This window comes from Lepeophtheirus salmonis, chromosome 7 (assembly GCF_016086655.4).
Source record: "Lepeophtheirus salmonis chromosome 7, UVic_Lsal_1.4, whole genome shotgun sequence".
Taxonomy (NCBI): domain Eukaryota; kingdom Metazoa; phylum Arthropoda; class Copepoda; order Siphonostomatoida; family Caligidae; genus Lepeophtheirus; species Lepeophtheirus salmonis.
This window is the reverse complement of record NC_052137.2, coordinates 32,689,987-32,709,890: the sequence shown is the minus strand read 5'-3', so window position 1 is coordinate 32,709,890 and position 19,904 is coordinate 32,689,987. Positions and strand designations below refer to the sequence as shown.

General features: G+C 29.9%; 1 protein-coding gene across 6 annotated transcripts in view; it reads left to right on the top strand.

Annotated features, from left to right (window-relative positions):
* Nucleotides 1–19,904, top strand: part of LOC121121982 (uncharacterized) — a 294,463-nt gene that overhangs the window by 125,993 nt on the left and 148,566 nt on the right. For 2 of the 6 annotated variants that reach the window (XM_071890048.1, XM_071890046.1), the window contains exon 1: nucleotides 15,207–15,584. The exons of 2 other annotated variants lie outside the window; for them this stretch is intronic. In XM_071890048.1, coding sequence (XP_071746149.1) covers nucleotides 15,542–15,584 — 43 coding nt within the window. In that variant the 5' untranslated portion in view covers nucleotides 15,207–15,541. Of the gene's footprint in view, nucleotides 1–15,206; nucleotides 15,585–19,904 lie in introns of those variants that run through there. 2 more of the 6 variants (XM_071890052.1, XM_071890049.1) reach the window with 1 other exon arrangement.

Here is a 19,904-nt window from a genome sequence, read left to right as displayed (position 1 = left end):
AAAGATTTGCTTTACTTATATAAACTCTATAACTCTCCAAAAAATTATAAGTATTACTCTCCTTCTTCATCAGCACACCCACACATAGTAACTAAATATTTAGATGTTCCCTCCTCCGGAATGAAATAATACAGATATCAGTTGGTAAAAAAAAAAACAATAAAAGTCTCACACTAAAAATGCTTAGTATTTAAAAGTCTAAATACCAGGTCACTCAGGTAATCCGGACCATCTTTAACTACATCTTAAACAATAAAGAAAGTATTTAACTCAATTAATTCAATTTTAAAGTTAGAAGTTGAGGTTAGCTTTATGTTAGTTGCATAACTTTTCATTCAAAACAAGTATTTACGATGGATGAGACTCGGAGGAACGCCATCATCGAATTGTCTTGTGTTGAACACACCGTAGTGTACATCAAGAATATGTTTCGGTACCCAAAGATCCCAGTTTACGACGTCTACATCCGCAAAAAGGAGGGAAAAGTACACAAGTCCCGCAGATATATAATAGGCACTCTAAAAGTCAGAAGTTTGGCCACAAAGAGAAACTCACATTATGGGATCCTAACACCCGGCCTTCTAACTCCCCCACTATGAATCTTCTTCTTTTGGTGGTGTTAGAGAGGAAGGTCTCTACCAATTCACCCAACAGCATCCATACCTTGAAGGCATCCATCATAAAGTACTGGGACAAAATATCCATTGTGGACGTGACCAAGGCCTGCAAATTCTTTAGGCCTCGTGTAGAGAAAATGATGGGCAAAGATGACAGACACATTGAATAAATTTTTATTTTGTATTATTCCAACTTATTAATAAAATTTCAAATAAAGACTTGCTTCTGATCAGGATGAAGTTAACTGTGGTCTGAATTCCTGAACGGTCCTGTATATATATGTCTTCCTTTACTAACAATAACAGCCTTGGCACGCTGGCAGACAGATTAGGAGTACTTGATGATAAAGTCCGTGTCCACGGTGTACATCACTATCATGGTAGAATCTTGGAGCAAGTCCAAATTTGAATGAGAGGTGTTCTTAAAGATGGTTCAAACTGCAAAGTTCAGGGAGAGATGTGGGCCTCATTGAAGTAGGCAGGAAGTCAAACTTATTGCATAATATATTTTTGCTTTTCTTGGCTCTATGGGTTTTTTTATGTTGTAAGTAGTCCAGATGGAGATGCAAACAAACTCTGCACACACAATCCTATTTTTGTCGTGATGAAAACACACTTGTTTATTTTTGTTTCAGCCGTCGTTTGGTTACGTAATATAACCTCGTATTAAAAATAAACGATTATAAAATCGTAATTAAATGATGCTGTACGTTTTGGGTCCCCACTGAGTATATAAGAAACAAATCTTTGTTGTAGGCAATAGTTATTAGAAATTTTTTTATGAATCATACACACTTCACTTTGTATTAAGAAGTGATTGAAAAAAAGATATCTTCTACAATATCTCTTTAACATTTATGTCTATTTTTAGTGTAATCACACACTTAATCAACGTAAATATTAATCATAGTTGAGAATAAAGCGATTTATAACTGGAATCCTCTGTCTATTATTTATTACACATAATCTATGCAAATGTATTAAAGGTATACATAATTTTTATGTATCTACAACGGTTTTTCGATTAAGGGTATGATTTATGAAGCAATAAAAATTAGAGTATTAATTCCTTCATTTGAAATATATTTGATGATATCAAACATTGTAGATTCTCTATCTATTGTTTTTTTCTAGATTATTTAGTTTCTTTTAGATTTATTACATCATTTAGAGGGCTTTGTAAATAAATTGGGACTTTTTCAAATTGCTATATTTGGCCTCTCAAATTTAATTTTGTCTCTCAAATTGCTTTTCAGTGACAGGATGGATTTTCTCTTTTGTAATTGACTTTTTTTGACATAGAAGGCCATAAAAGCCTTTGCAAAACTTTTGAACTCTATAGAGCACAATAGGCTTCAAAAGTCATTGTACACCTTAATGAGAAAAAATTGTAATCCGACTGAATTTCCCCCAGTTTTGAAGTCCAAGAATACAGTCAGAGTTTTGGGTTTTAGGTGTGGAACTAAAAATCCCCTTGGATCCTCACTATCAATCAGGCCTTCCTTGGCTCGGTAAACTTTCTCCTGATAATCCCTGTCATCTTAGACACGTCAGCATTTTTAATATTTACATTGTTGTTCAGCAAAATTATCACTAAAGTGTACCTGCTTTCTGTTTCTCAAATTGTAATATGCCTAAAATCTTCTGTTGTTGTCTCCATGGCGGTATATTGTCTACTAAGTGAAACATTTATATGTACTTTTCATGAAAAAAAAAAAAAAACCAGGCACAATTTTGTCATCTTATTTGCTGAGAAAATTTGGAAGTCTGAAGCCCTGTATTTTTTCTTACACACTGTATATAAACGCATTGAATTAATTATTTTTAAAAGGATCTAACGTTGGAATTGTTTTTCTTATTAATTTGATAAAGCAAAAATAGATTTAAAACGTTTGTTACTCCGTTTTAAGTGAGCAGTGGTAAAAATCTTTTATTGTACTTTTGAGTACAATATAAATCAAGGCCAATATTATTCGTCAAGTCTTTCATTTTACAGGTTACATAAATAAATTAAGAACAAATTAACAAAAAGAAGTGAAACATACATAGTATTGATACCTTTTTTTTAAGTCATACAATTTTTTATAAGAAGTCAGTTTCGTGATGCCGTCGAAAAAAAGTCGAGTGCTTGATTTGCTTCACGTACAAATTCTTGTTTTTGAGATGGTCAAGATTTTGGAAATGAACTGATTCACTGTTTTGAAAAACAAGAAGAAAGTATTAAGGGTGTCCCCCCCGGTCATAATGTTGGACTTTGTAAACTAGGATGGAAAAAGAATGACTTATTCTTTTTCAAAAATGACCTCAATATCGGTAACAATGCGTATTTGGAGGTAAAAAAGAACCCCGTAAAAGCCCTGGTTTGAGGACAACTCTGCGGATGGCAATTATGCGTGGCAGCAGGACTTTATCCCCAGCTAGAAGTCAAAGGAAACATAAGCATGATGCATGCATAATTTAGCCAAGATTTTGCTCTGAACATTGAGCCCACTTGAATATGGAATTTGGGGTGTTATGAATCCCAATCCCTGTACTATCCCCCACAAATACCTATAGTATTGAGCTGAAGGACTCCATTGAGAGAGAGAGAGGATGGCTGTGTCTGATGATTATGTCATTTGAGTTTAAATTGCATTCAGACCTCGTGTAGACCCTCCAGTTTAGGCTAAATGAATAAATTTTGCATTTCAAGGAACCAAGAGAGGTTTTTTTTCTTCACTATTTAACAAGTTTCAAGTTCCTAACCCTACTCATGTTTAAACTCTTGACAATATTTTTAATGTTGTCCGCCCCATGATGTATTTTGGCTTATGCACACTGTGTATATTGGGGCAAGAATCATAATCAAATATATATATTTATTTTCCACCAAGCTAGTTAATCGGCAAAAATATTTCCGCCAAAATGTCTGCATACACTGTTATGTTCTTTGAGATTACATTTTGTATCATTATAAAATAGTGATAGTCTAAATATGTGCTCTAAAAGTTTTATGTGTCAAGTGTGAAAACTTTATTCTTTCTATTCATCCAGTTCGTTAATACTTTTTTGGTGGGTAAATATCCGTAGTTTTAAATTATTATCACAGACACGCGCTGATAAGTTGCATGTGTATTGTATACTTCATGTTGTGAGATAATTACTTAACTCCTTTCATGTAGTATATTTACTAAGGCACACCACATGACCTTCAAAGTAATTTAAATTTTAATTTATTCCTTTTTGCATGCCATTTTTGTTAAGAAATTTTGTTGGTTATTTGAAGAGAAGGTGACTAATGGGGTTTGTATTTTAAAAATGTACTTTTTTGGCCAGAGAAATAGTAGAAATTTAGAATAATTTGGACGTTGCATTTGTATAAAGAAGATATAAAGATTTATTTTATCTGCATGTTGTTATATATCCTTCCACACCTTTTTTAAAGGTGATAATAAGGTTTACAGATAAAAAATCAAATTGAACTTGAACTCAACTTTCTTATAATTGTCAAAAATCCTTTCTCTTTATTCTTTCTTCTTTTATGTATGGAAAGGAGACAAAAGTTGTAAAATTCGTCGATAAAGTTTAAAATATATTAATTAAAATCATTATTTTGCATTAATAAATTATTAAATTATTATTATACAGTGTATCCTGTGCCTTTTTTATATATACAGACAGATAGAAAAACAAACTTTGCTCGATTAATATAAATGTTGAATTTAATTTCCTAATATGTTTGAATGCCTATACCAACTTTATTGTTATCTTTTACTATCTATCTACATATATAAAAATATGTAAAAGACGAATGTCAACAAGGAATATATTATTCTATTGTTGTATATTAAACAAAAACATTTTTCTCAGTCTAATGATATTTCCAGTAGACTGCTCTAACCATACAAAAGATATGTCATATTCTGCAAAATAAATAAAAAAAAAGTAGTAAAAAGTAGATAAAATATATAAAGATGGACAGCATTTATTTGACAATAAATTACTTTTATCTCCATTCATACCCAAGCCCATTAATGATACATTTGGATAATCTTAAAATGAAGTTATATTATGGTTTTGAACTGGAATACATTATATTAAAGTTTTCCAAAATATGAAAGTTAGAAAAAAAAATAATGGAACTAAAATTCTAAACTAAATTCAAGACTGATTAGTTCATTGTACAAGTACTGGGTAGATGTAATACATATTAAAAAACAAGTCCATCATGTGTGTATATCTAGAGGATATAAATCCTTTATAGCCTCCTATATGTAGAAGCTACTGGAGTATCTAGAACGGTCCATTTTACTTAACATAAAAAAGTTACGCCCATAAAATTAACATCAAAATACTATAGTATGATCAAGATCTATTGTAACCTTATTTAAATTTAACATTAATTAAATGATGCAATCAAGCAACACCTATGATTTGTAACATTTGAAAAGTCTTCAATTTGGTCAAAAAATACTTAATGATATAAACTTTAAACACACTTTAACAATAGCAAATATATGTAAATTTATGGAACAAAGATTTGGCTGCGTCTAAATTAATTAGGGGGAAAATAAAATAGTTTTCATCGTTTCTGTGTATCACCTACATATTAAGTCCGATAAAAATATGGTAGATTGGCACATCCATTGCTCCACTTGAATTAAATCACATGATTTTCAGTTAATCTTAATCTTCAAATGATAGTGTACATTGTACAAGTATGTCAGCTTTCCAAGCATTGGTTCGTGTGAGATTGCATTGTGAAAGAAGTATTTTTGTTATTGTTAAAAAATGATAAAGATAAGATGACACCGTGTATAATTAAAGCATTGGTTTTTTAAGTGTCGAATACCGTGCAAGCAGTGGATGTCCGAAAATGGATGTTACTCACAAAAATTCAAAAAAGTCAACAAAATAAATTTGAACGATCGTAAAGTTAACTTGATCCATAGCTGATAATTTATAGATATCAATAGATTGTGCTGGACTTATAGTAAGCAAATATTGGACAAACGAAATCTTTGTGCCACTATAGTAGTGTGCAAGCTCACAATCGATCAAATACATCAACGTCTTCATGATTCAGAGAATTTTTTAGCAAATTCAACCATAATAAATACGATTTTTTAAACTATATGTGACTTTGGATACAACTTGGCTTAATCCCTGCACTCGAGAGTCCAATCGACAATCAGCATGGTAGAATGCATGCAATTAACCACATACAAAGTGTGAAAAGATACACCAGTCGGCTGGCAATATAATAGGATCAGTATTATAGGATTTGGTTAATATAATATTCATTGATTCCCTGGAAAGGATCAAACTATTAACTGCGTTTATTGCATAGTATTATTGAAGAGTTTCAAGAATGGAATCAAGAAAAAACGACATTATTTGAAGAAAAAGAAAATTTTGATTCGTCAAGACAATTAGCCATGCACACACCTCTGAAAACCATGAATTACCTGGATTAGGCTGTGAAGTTCTTCCCCAGCTACTGGATTGTCAAATTGGGCCCGAAGAGAATAATTCCTGTTTGCAGATCAAAAAGAATGCTGATTACAAAAAAAAAATTAAAATAAATAAGAGTTATTTAATATGTAATTGTCAATATTAAGTCATATTTTGAGACTAAAGTTAATTATAGAAACTCTTTAACCGCTAAAATAGTTGTTTCATTCTCAAAGTTAAATACAAAGAATAAAAATATCGATTGTTTTACATAATAAATGTGTTTTATATATTATGACTACAAACTTTTTCAACGACCCGTTGTTTTTATCTATATATCTTTAAAAAACTATTTAAATATAGTGTATTTTGAATGTATAACTGCTTTTTGGTTGAATTTTTTTTAATATGAATTGCAGAAAAAATCATGGTTTTCTCGTTAGTGTTTGTATCAGCTACATTGTTTAGCCTACTCGTATCTTCCCTCCCACCTGATGTATGTTTACCTATTGTTATCAGTATCAATTTAAATAGAAAAAGAGATATGTCTATATATTTATCATCCTTATTGATAATACATCATAGTTTGTAAAAGAAATTTACCTACATAGTTATATATAAACACACTTCAATTTCAATATCGTCAAAGGCCCTTCTCTATTAATATTAGTGTTGATTATGTTCTTTATAAAAAACCGTTTTAAAAGTAGCAGGGCACATGCTCTTTTTGATTAATATTAGTGATCAGAGCCAGCCATTCAGAATATAGATCCTTCGTACTGTCAGAACTAGAACTGATTAAAATAAGAAAAAATATAGTTAAGTGACTCCATCAAAGACCAAAATTTATTACTTTTAGAACTGAACTAGACCAAACTGTGATTCAATGGGACGGGCCTGTAGTTTTCAATCCCTTATAAGGATAGACACAACACTAATCAAAGGGTGACAAATCTGGGCAATATGAGAGCTTTTGTGCTTTTTATTGAACTTGTTATGTTGGAAGGTTGGACCCTTCAAGATTTTTTGCAGTGTCATTCACATCCTTTCTCGGATTTATTTTATACACATTAACCCATTGTTGCCAAGAATGATTTATATAAAAAAAACTTCTCAATGTGTTTGTCTCAAATGTATTAGTAAACAAACACATTTGAAACAATGAAATTTCAAAATTTACTTATAACTAAAGAGATACTGCATGGCACACATGTTCCCACTCGGTAATAATATAACAAATATTAAATTTACTACATAACAATGAATTTCAAATAGAGAAATTTTCTTTAGATTCAAAGATCTTAAGATGATACTTGAGCATTTACTTCGTTGTGTGATAATTTTCTATGCATTTTGGGTGCAAAGGAACTTTGTACTTCTTGATATATGAGGTGTGCGGCCTCTACACTATTTGTATATACATGTAAAATTATCTCCTCTTACAGTCCATTGACCTTCTTTGATGCCTCAAGCACTTTATTCTGACCTTGTCAATCGATATTTGGGGCCTTGGCAACCCTGTATGTTTTCAGCACTGCAATAACTGAATTTCTAGTAAAATTTATAAGGCAGAGATTAATGTTCATCGTCTTCTGAAACGCCAAGCATTGACGACTTGTACATAGATACTCCATTTGAAATAAGGCAACCACACCACTATTTCATCTTATCCTTATTCATAGGCTGCTACTTGTTGATGGAAAAGTTCTTTCAAACACGATATGAAAAGATTTACAAAATTAAGAGCAACTGACTACTAATAGCATCTATTATTTGTTCTATATATTCCTCAAAAACACCGATAACGAGTTCAATAGAACACAATTTAATGCAAGATACGTGTAATAGCTTGCAGAGTTTTATCAACAATGAGTAAGCCTTTTATAGTTATGCTTATAAATAATGAAATAAACGTTTAACATCAAATAAAGTTATTCTAAAATATAAAACAGTCCTTCATGCATAACATGATGTAGAAAGATTATATTCATATAATATTGTTTTGTTTATTTAAAACAGATCCTTTAGTTCTAAAGGAATCTGGCATATTTCTCAAAACTTCGCTTTAACTATTATATCTGGCCACTATTCCTAAGTTACTGACTGTATATGTTTTTAACCTTGTATTAAACATTTACAAAACTTGTATGGAACTTGTTCATTTAGTACGATAATTATTTTTTTTTAATTATGTAGTAACAACAGTTTTTCTTGAGTTTTCACATATGTTCCCAGTCAGCATAAGTCCGTTAACTCCCGAATATTCTTTAACGGGAGGATTTATAATACTTATGTTCTAATGAAAATTCCTGGCTGAGCTTTTTTTGACAAATAGTTCTTTTGACTGCGGCCTCAGTCTCTTATAATATTAATGGTTTTACATTAACTTTTTTGGGTACTTAGTAGTTACTCACATGATGATCAGGAACAGTCCTTATCAAAATATATTTCTATTGTATTTTTTCTGTGGGCGGAAAATCCAATAACTACACTCCAATGTGTTTCAAATTTTGGCATTTTATAAATAGGCAACAATCAAACAAAAAATAATGAAAATAAGGACAAATAATCATTTATCTCTATTTTGTTATTGAAATATGGTGCTTTAAATTACCGAATTTTTTATTTTAATGCAAATATCGATATAAATTTAATAAAGTAACGTTTTATCTCTTTTGAATTTCAGGTAAGAGTTAATTAATCCATGATCCAAAAGTGATATTGTAATTGGATATTCATTTATAAGTCTCTATCAAAATAATAACTAAGGCCGATAATTTTTTTAATATTATATGAGTTTATGGTTTGTATTTAGAATGAATTATTTTTCGATCATTGTTTGATTCATATTTACGGACAAAATTTCTTAATTTTGACAAATACATGTTCCTATTTTTATCAATTTAGAACAGGAATTTGTTAAAAAAATGTGTTAGTGATTTATTCGTTTAATAATATACTAGAAACTTTTTTGATTCAGTTACAAGAAAATCTTATTAATTATTTTATCTTTTTTAATAAAATTCACAATAAAATAAGTTTTATTTGTATCACTATTTGTACATAAATCCAGACAAAAAAATATTTTTCAGGACATAGCAAGAAAGATGATGAGTAAATCAAAGGGTCTAAAAATTTGAGAGGTTTTTTTAGAACAAACAAATAATAATATCTTTCACGAGAAAAAAAAACACACAATATGAAAATACATATTAGTTTAGTAAGCTCATTTGTAAAATATACATACAGTGTAGGGGGTTTAAGTCCGGAACAAGCTATGACCTCAATATTTTAGCATCCTGCAATCTATATTTATGATAGTTTGCTCATCAAAGGTGACTGACAATACTGTATGATAAAAATACATAGGTTATGAGGAATCCTACAAATACCAACGCTGTGCAGACATTATTGTGTGTCTTTGTGCCGGTTGCACGTACAAGAACGGTTATTGAGTTTTACAAAGCTACTCAAATAAAACGATGTTGTCTAGGCTTTCAAAGAGTTTGTGGGGTCGGGAATATATTTCATAAATATTAATATCTTTAGATTTAGTGCTATTTGAAATAGATTGTACTACTTTATTTCCGGTAGGCGTAGTTTTCTAATGTTTTCAATGATAATATCCGACGGATATTTCAAATAAACGGATACTGGGGAAAGTACTGGTTTGATACACTTAATCTCGAGGGTTTATTGTGCAGCAATATTAGTTTTAATACATATATAACTTAAAATTGACTTAGATGACTTAAAGTCACTTTTAAAACCTAATTAAATGTTTATATATATTGATTAATGAAAATCATTCCAGATTCCAGTTAATAAATTACTTTCTATACAACGAACAAACAAAATCACAGAAACTCTTAATTTTCAAGGGGTAATTGTTGAGGATAAAACAGGTTCTTTGACATTTTGCTCAATGCCATATTGTCAGAAGGACACTTTGCTGATTGACCATAAAGATACTTCAGTGTTCATTAATTAATCCCGGCATTACAAAAGAACTCACTTCACCTGTTCCAATTTCAGATGGACCCATACAGGTCTGTTCAGAAAATCAATCCTTTGTAAGTTTTATTTATTTATTTGAATTGCCCATAAATCACCAAAACTCCAGATTAACTTTAACCACGATAGAGATTCAGCGCATTCCGCATACCTTCTATTTGTGTAGGACCAAGACCCCAATGCATACTACTGATCTTCTTCAAACATTATTATCTTTCTAATTTATTTATTGTGGAATTGTCTAGATTTTGATTAGCACTCTCTTAATAGCGATTCGAGCAAAATCCTAATTAATTAAATTTTTTTATGAATATACGAAAACTTTATTAATGCAATTTGTGGTAAAAAATCATGCATTTTATCTTTTTAAATAGAAATAGCATAAATGAGAATCATTATTGCATAATGTTATACTTTTACAAGTTTTTTTTAATTTTGTTCGCTTTATAACAAAACTTCACAATTCTAAATATCTTTTACTTTTATAAATATTTAATAGTGGAGATTTTAATGTTTTGCCATATATAGAAAATAATTCATACATAAATATCTTTTTTATTCTAATAATACGAACTTTGCATGCATGCATAAATAAAGTTAAAAGCAATACTGTTATAGGTTTATAATATTAATAGTTCCAATATATAATACTTTTTCCAAGGAATGACCGGGTGCAGTGAAAAAAATATTTACACTTTGAATCTAGAACTTTAACCAGATGTATTTCATCAGCCAGTTTTAATAGGTATGTCATTAAATTAAAAAAATAATTAATATGATGTCTTGGATATCGTAATCATAGATGTAGCCCCTTTGCTGCAATTAGCCAGGTGGCCACGGAAGGCCTTGTACTCCTTGCAGATGTAGTCGTCAGACATGACATCACAGTGCTAGTTGACAGTGTACTTGTTTTTTTTTAGGTTACAAATAGTGGAGGCCAATTACTCAACATGACCCAAAAATTAAAGTTTAATGGGTTGGCTTCTGGCGAGTAGGGGCCACATTTTCTTTGACCAGAAAGGCAAGTTGTCCTCCAACCATGTCTGGGCTTTTTCGGACGTGTGTGCAGGCGCACCATCATGCTGGAACACAATGTTCATGTCCGGATAGTTGCTCTAGACCCATGGTTACAACTTTTCCTCCTTTGGTTTTTTGCCAGCGTCCAAAAGTGCAAGTGCCAAAATTCATAGGTTACCTTCAGATGGTATTATCTCGGCTTCAAATACAATCATGAAGATCTAGGTTTTTTGTTTATTTTTATTTTTTGACCAGAACAATTTTACCACATTCACAAAACCTTGAGTTATATAGTAAAATGAAGTGTAAAGATTTTTTCACCGCGTCTGATAGATATCTAAATATTTATTGTATCACGATATACTTTATGAACAAAGCTAACCATTATCTCGTGTAATTTTCTCTTTTCGGACAAGGTAAAATTTTAATTAATTCTTCCATGCATTTTTGTTTTAAAATAAAAGCTACAGCAAATTAAAAAAAAAATACTATTATGACGGAAACTTCTGAATGTTTCTGAATTTTGACGGTTAAAGACAAGGTAGTCAATTTTTATTAATGGAACCAATTGAGAGGCTGAAAGAAAAAACAAAAAGATATTATAGTATTAAAGACACAATAAGAGTAGCACCTTACGCGCTTCATAAATTTAGAAACTAACAAAATGGCATTCCTCATTTATTCTTTGAAGCCCAGTTTTAAAGTAAGTCCTATTTGTCCTTGGGATATGTCCAAAAATGGTTTATTAAGCCAAATAAGATATTTTCTATATGAAAAATGCGCATATCTTGCAAAAAATATTAATTTTTTCGTTAGAATGCAAGATAAAACGAAGACAAGAAGTTTCAGTCATAATTTAGCAAATCTAGTCCAGTTCTATGTTAAGACCGATTTTACTTTTTTTGAGATCAGTATTTAAGACTGTGATTTCTTCAGACTGTCCGTACTGGAGTAGAACCAATCCAAAACTAAAGTAGCCCACTTTTGTTATTCATTTCTAATTAACGTTTTTACTAAAAAGCACAAAGTAGACTGAGCAACAGTTTCAATGATCATAAATACTGAGCTGAGGATATAGTCATACTGCCTCTCCAAAGAACATATCCTTACACACAAAATAAAGGTGCCCGGGCTGCTCAAAGAAAAAAATTGCTGAACGATTTGATTTCCCATCATAACTGAATCATCTTATATACAGATGACAAACATTGGACTGTTGACAGATCCCACACATCCAAAACAACAGATGCTTGCACATAGAAAGAGCTAATGTCCTCCACGTCCTTCAAACTGTATTCTGGGTTAATTCCCTAAGGGTAAATAGGAACATCGTCCAAAAGTGAATGTAGTTGTATATAGATACTGTGAAGTTCTGTCTGACCCAGTGATACCTCGAATGAAAGCTAATATGAGTTCCATGGATTGCTTCTTTTAAGGGGAGTTAGAGAGGAAGGTCTCTGCCAATTAACACAACAGCATCGACTCCTTGAATGCTTATATCATCAATTACTGGAACATATTTTCCCCTGTGGATGTGTTCAAGGCCAGCAATTTCTTTAGGGCTCTAATCTTAATGATTAGCAAAGATGGCAGACACAAGGAATTGATTTTTTATTTTGTGTTATTAGAACTTGGAGATAAAATTTCAAACCTCTACTTTCTTCCTTTATTGATCAGGATTGCAGTTAAATGTGGTCCAAATTTACCCAAATGACCCTCTACTTACATTGAAATACCAAATGTCCAAGTTATAATCAATACCTCAAGTTTTTAATACATTTCCTTTTAGATGTATAATGTGCATTATAATATATATGATATAATAATAATATACATTTGTGTACATTTGATAAATAAATATATCTAGACAAAAAAGAACTGTTTGATGCAGCAAGCGAGCAAAATGAAAAACCCTCAAGGGATAATCTCAATTACAAATTGCTCAAATAAATTATGTTCATTCAAAAAAAAAATCTTGTTTTATTATACATAATTTGTGGGGGTATTTTATATGATATGTAGTCATTACTATTTTGATGTAAAAAGTAAAGCACATAAATCCTTCAAGAATATGGACTCTTAATCTTTTTCCCTGCAATAAAAAGTTTCATAGTATCAAAACAAATATGAACTTTTTTTTATGAATGGCAATTTTCTATAACATTTACAAGGATTGGATACAAATAATGGGTCCAAGTAATACTTAAACTCGTCGATTTGTACGGATGTATGGATGTTTCACTAATCTTCTTAACCTAGAACAGTACTGTGTCTACCATAACACTAGGATAACTTAGCTAAAAATGTAGTTACTGTTGCGATAAAATTTGTTCCCATGACCTTCAGGTCATCCTGAAGCCTCAGGGCAATCAACCCACGTGCAGTGGCAATAAAATTTTAGATTTTGGCAAAAAAAACCTTATTCCAGAACGAACTACTTATTGGTTAATTTACTCTTCTACACTGACTAGTGCAATTCCTTCCGCCCATTTCAGCTCTTTCTGGTTGATCTCAACCTCTGTTAATTTTTCAAATATTTATTCAATGGAAATGTACAAATTACTAAGTTAAATAGTATAAATATCTTACACAATCAAAATATGTATTCCTTCCTTATTGATAGTTGAGTTTGCACAAAAGTGATGAGTTTTTACTTGACATCATACCTGCTATACACAATATCTTGTTTTCTGCACTCACCAGGCACAATGGGGACCAATCCAAAACGAGTACTATATGTAACTTTATAAAAATGAAGTCATATACTGAATTCATATTCTTGTTGTTGTTAGGGTTCTTAAAAAAAATAGCTTATCCAATGGATCTTTTGCCCTCACATAACAATAAAATAGCTTCAATAGCATGTTATTCTGAGCTAATAAAGGTTTTTTGTAATGATTTGTATATGTAGTTACAAATAAATCGTAATCTATGTGTCTTTTGAGATGAGGTCATATTTGTGTAACCCATCCATTACTTCATAAGCATATGGTATATATATTTATGGATGGTTACCATCAATCTCTTTGATCCAGTACCGTATCACTCATATAATTGAACCTTAGCCCTGTTTAAAATATGTTAGATCCTCAAAGCGGCCAGAAACTTTGGCCCCATTCAGAGCCATCCTGGGAATCCATCTCTTGTTTTGCCTATTAATTTTTTGGTCTTGGCAAAAAAAATGGTTAATTGCAGATCTTTCAATTAGTCACTTAACCCTCTCATACTGACAAGAGTCAGCCTTTTGACCCAGTTTCGCTGCTCTTTGTTAAAATCAAACTCTATTAATTTGTAGTATGTTGACTCCATGGTAGTGAACCGGTTACTAAATTAATTAATATCATTTAACATTTTTGTGTTGATTTGTCTTTGGGTTATACATTTATTAGTGGTTCTTATAAATCAAAGTTAAAGTTTCAATCTCATATTATAAATGATTTTTAAATCATATTGATTGTCAAAATCCAAATTTCCTCCAAGATTAAAAAAATTCCACCAGCCCCTGTAGTTGCTAACTATTATGCAAAATATAAGATATAAAATGTTAAATTGTAATATAACTTTTTACATTTAAACGTAGAGTTGTAATTGTCTTTATTATTGGCTTAAAATATATTCCATTCGTTTCTGTTATTGGTTTTTGAATATCACCCCATACTTTACAATGCTCTCCACCAGATACAATTTTATATTATATTACAATAAAAGATCTATAGTTTAGTAATTTAATGCGTTGATGATAATTTTAAGTATCGATCATACACGATAATAGCATGTAGTTATTCTTCATTTATGCTTAATTGTAGTATTTAGAACACATATTAGTAATTAGATTACTATATTTCCAACCTGATGGTCGAAATAAAAAAATGATAATGATGTCATTAAAAAAAGTGTTTAATGGGGAGCCTTTAGTGTTGTATTCGGTTGCACATTTCAGTTTTAAAACTGGAAGAAAAAACTAAAGGACAGATATTTACCATGATATAAAGGTTCATAGCAGTAGATTTACAATAGCTTTTTATTAAAAATCGAAACACAAAGTAAATTGCGCTCTTTTTTAAAATACTGGTAATAAAATAACAACAAAAAAGTGTGTGGCAATATCCATGAGAAGAGTTTTTTATTATTAGATTGTCTTGAAGGGAAAAAAGAGGGCTTCCTTTTTGTCAGTTTGATATTTTTTTTTCCTTACCTGGATTTCACCCCCCTTTACCTCTCCTGGTTATTTTTTTGCCCCCCCAACTTTCTTTGTCTGTATTTTTTTTTCTTCTAAAAACATTTCTTAATGAACGTCAAGAAGTAGAAAAAACCCGAGGAACGAATAAAGTGCTTATTTATTTATAATATTTTTTTTTGTTAGTCTCATAACAAAAACCATTCGGTTTTTCATATCGTTATTTTATTCATAAATTTGTTAAATTGGATTAAGACTTTTTTATTTGAAAAAACAGACAAACATGGTTTTGACATATAATTTCAATGATGGACGACCTAATAAAGGTAGGTTTGTCTTTAGTTATACTGATCATAAGTACATACTATTGTTTACAATTTTATTCAGGGAATAACGCTCCTAATACCTTTTTTATATATGTACTGTGTAAACCCAAAAAAAAACCTCCTAAAATAAATATTCCTTTAATACTAAACTCAATAAATTACAGAACATTATTTGAAAATAATATTTTCATATTTCATATAATAATATCCTACGTTAATTTAAGAAGTTTAAATATAGGGAATTTTAAAATGATTTATGAAAAAAAAAATTATTATTTTAAAGAACAATATTTTTAGGGTTGTCCAATAAAGGACAATAATTTTTTTTTGATTTATAAGACTTTATTTAACTTTGATATTGTTTTTTCAACAAAAATGTATAACATAATTATGTTTTTAAAATCTGATAATTTTATGATTAAGCAGAATAATTTATCAACACAATGTTTAAAACATATTTAATTAGTTAAGGGGAAAAAAGATCTGATTAGATAGCCTTCAATAATTTTAGTATGGAAAAATTATTTAGTATGCGAACATACCACAAGTATTAATATGATTGAAGATTAAGAAGTGTAAAGGTGGGTTACCACATTTTTCATACATGTACACGCAAATTATTTCGAAGAACTTTTCTTTTTACAAACTTCAAACCTCAAAAATTCTAAATTCATAATGACAAGATTATATTTTTTTAAATATGTCTGGTTTCGATGAGAGAAAATGCCTTATTTGTTTAAATTGAACTTTCGGAATTTTATTTATCCAGCTATTTTCTATAGCCCAAATAAGAAACTTTTAAAATTACATAAACTTTTTATTTTGAAAGGATCATGGTAGAGGCTTAAATAATTTCTATGAAACTTTGCTGAATGACCATTTAGTGTCCATTAGTTATTAATTGAATAATTTCAAACTCCCTCTCTTTTTGAAACATTTCTTCTCTTTCTTATTTATTTAAATATACAAAGGGACCTAAACCTTGCATATTAATTTCATTACAACTTGATCCCCTTTATTTTTAATTAAGATACTTACTCTAACTACAGCCTTCACGCCACTGATACGTGTATGTGACCCACCTACAGCTCTGACCTCAATCTCTGGGCTATACCATATATGACGTCTTAAAGAATAATGTGAGTGACAATTTTCATACAAATTTGGATTTGCTCTGAGCTGTTGTCATGACAGTGTGGTATACCTTCAACACGGCCTCCATCGTCAATGGCTGCCAATCTGTTCGTCTGTGTCTAGGGGGTTAAAGCATGTGTAGCAGGAAATATCTCCCAATAGATATAGTTCCTTAATACATTCCATATTTTTTTTTATCTTGATTGCATTAAATTCATGTTTTTTTTGTTATTTAGTCTATCTACTTTATATTCTGGGGCCCACTCTGTATATTGTTTATTACTTTGTTTCTTGTAGCAGTTTAATTGTCCTTATGATAAAATGAAACAATTATTAATTAAAAAAAACACATACTGCTTTCTTTTTGCTAAAAATGATTATGTATTTTATTTTTTAAAGTTGAAGTAAGATGCAGAGGAATAAAAACTACATAATATTACACGTTAAATCATTATAAAATACAATTGTTATTATTTTTCGGCAAAGTGCCCATGCAGGTCTCATAGATAAAAGTTAACAATGTTCAGATAAATAAATTATTCCAAAGTTATACACCGAACAGTAACTCAGCTTAAATATTTATTGTTTTTTTTTTACTTTTTTTGGATATGGAAGTATCTCATATGTATTTCTGTACATGCCCATTAACCTATTATTATAAGGTTTTTTATTTTATATGAATATTCATATTTTTACTTTAATATGCAAATAGCATTCAATTAAGGCAACTTTATGCATTTTGGGGCAATTATTATCATTTATCATTTTGTCCTACATACAATACTACAAAGATGTTTATAAATAGACATTAGTCATCAGTTTATTTTACTTATATGTTCGTCTTACTCTTGCAAAAAATAATGTACAATGAATTAATTATAATTCCGTATTGTCCTTATGAGTAGATAGATCGTTGCCTGTTGTAAAAAATAATCTAGGATTTCGATATATCTTTGTCTCTGAGATAAACTTAATGATCTACATATATATAAATTATAAATAAGGTTGTCCATTTATAAATTAGGAAAATCTTGTAATGTTTACGAGGATAACAAACGAACTAGATGGTGAAAGACTATATTATTTATGATTATTTGAAAAATACTTTTTATGCCATTCAATTATTTATAATGAAATCTGCATGTATGGATTACCACGCCCAAACGGCGACGGAAACTTTTGCCATTGTACGGGAAATGAACTGATACAAGACCGCTACAGACGAATGATAATTGGCACTGGCCTCTTGCTCGAGCCCCCCGAGAAAGAGATAGCTGGATTGCAGATCTAGGTATTTGTAGATCAAAAATAAGGGCTCAAAAAGTTAAAATATTTTGTGGCCAAGACATCATTCACTTTTTTTGGCCTTGTGGCCGGTGTATTGTCGTATTGGAAGGTTTACTTTCTTCCTTAGGCTTCTCCATGTCACCAAAGAATGTATATTAAAAGTGCAAAAGCAGAATCAGTATCATGTAAACACTGGATTTGCACGCGTTACCCCAGTCCTGACAAAGCTTCTGGTCTTGTGTGGCCCAATTTATCAAGAGAGGCAGATGTCATTATAAATAATTGAATGTTATTAAATATAGCTTTCACATAATAAAAAGTTTATGTTTCTATTCAATCAAATGCGTTCGTTATAAGCCTTTAATGATTTCCCCACGTATCTTGACCGCCGTGTATATAGATCAATAACATTTAAGAATGTTTTCATATGTTTAAATCATTTAATTAAATTTTATTAATAAAGTCTTTAATAATAATAACTAAACTTATTTTACATCATTGGAACAAAGGAACGATTTTGAAGCAAAACAGTTAATTTAATTTACTAAACCTCAATTTAAAATTGCTGAATACACAAATAAACCTATATAAATTGTTATCATAATGAATAAAGAATTATATATAGATTTAATGTTTAGGAAGATTCTGAAAATTGTTGGCAATAAAATGTAGATTAAAATTTACCAAATTATTTTATCAATCTTAGAATGTAAAATATTCCAGTTCACTAACATAGGGTTAAAAATTAAAATATATATTTAGTTGATCTATTTTTTTTTGTTTCGTTAAAGGAATAATTAATAATTAAAAAAATAATAATTCTAGAGGACATTGATTGTACAATTATTGAATTGAATGATCTTTTTCAGTTCATGACTATTCCACCAATAGAATGCAAAAGAATTTACCAATAGTTGGTCTTAAAAAAAGAATGGAAAAAAGAGTGGATGCTTCATAAATAAAATTTATCTTATTTTTATTTTAACTAAAAGTTATGGGTGAATATTATTTTTTCTTTGAATACCTTTGAGTAAAAATAAAAAAGAGAAACGAATTTATCATGGCCCATTTTTAATTTATGGTCCGTGACACTTATGTCACCAAAGATATTCTAAAATTTATATTTAAACAGATGTATATATTTCTTCCCAAATTGGCATATATGTCATTTAGGTAGATCTACTAATATATTAATCAAATAGTTTAATATCAACTTCGTCTGCTTCTTTTTTTTCTTTTCATTCGTTTCATATCTTGACAAAGGGTTTTTCTCAGCTTTGATTATGGTTTACTTATTCTTAACTTATCATCTTTTTGGATCAAATTTTTGTGTGTAACTATTCATGAATATCTGATTTCTTTTTTTTTTTTTTGAACTAAGTATAATAGTTTAAAAAAATGTTTTTTTACACGTTTATATATTTATTCCGACGTTGCCCATCAGAAAGGGAGATTTATCAAAACAAAACTTACTGCATGAGCAAAAAAAAAAATCAGAAACCAAAATTATCAGTGGGCAATCCTTCTCCCTTGAGTTTCAAAAATAAATGAATTTTATTTAATTTTCTAATCAAACCAAGAAAAAATTTCTTTCTTTGTATGGTTCAATTATTTTTCTAATCATACAAGTCAAAATTATTGAGCAGTATAAAAATGTCAAACAACACAATCATAAAACTAAAATAAATAAAAAATGTTAGCTTTTTATTAAAAATTCTTATTTTGTGATACTTGCATTCGAATATTTTACAGTTTTTTTTCTGCCTTTTACTGTAGTGGACGTTTACTGCTGTCGACTAAAATCTATTAATCTATTCCTGCTTACATTGCAGAACTGTATATGGAATTCATTTGTCTTCTCTATGTTCTCACGTTTCTTTCTCTATGATAAATACTTGA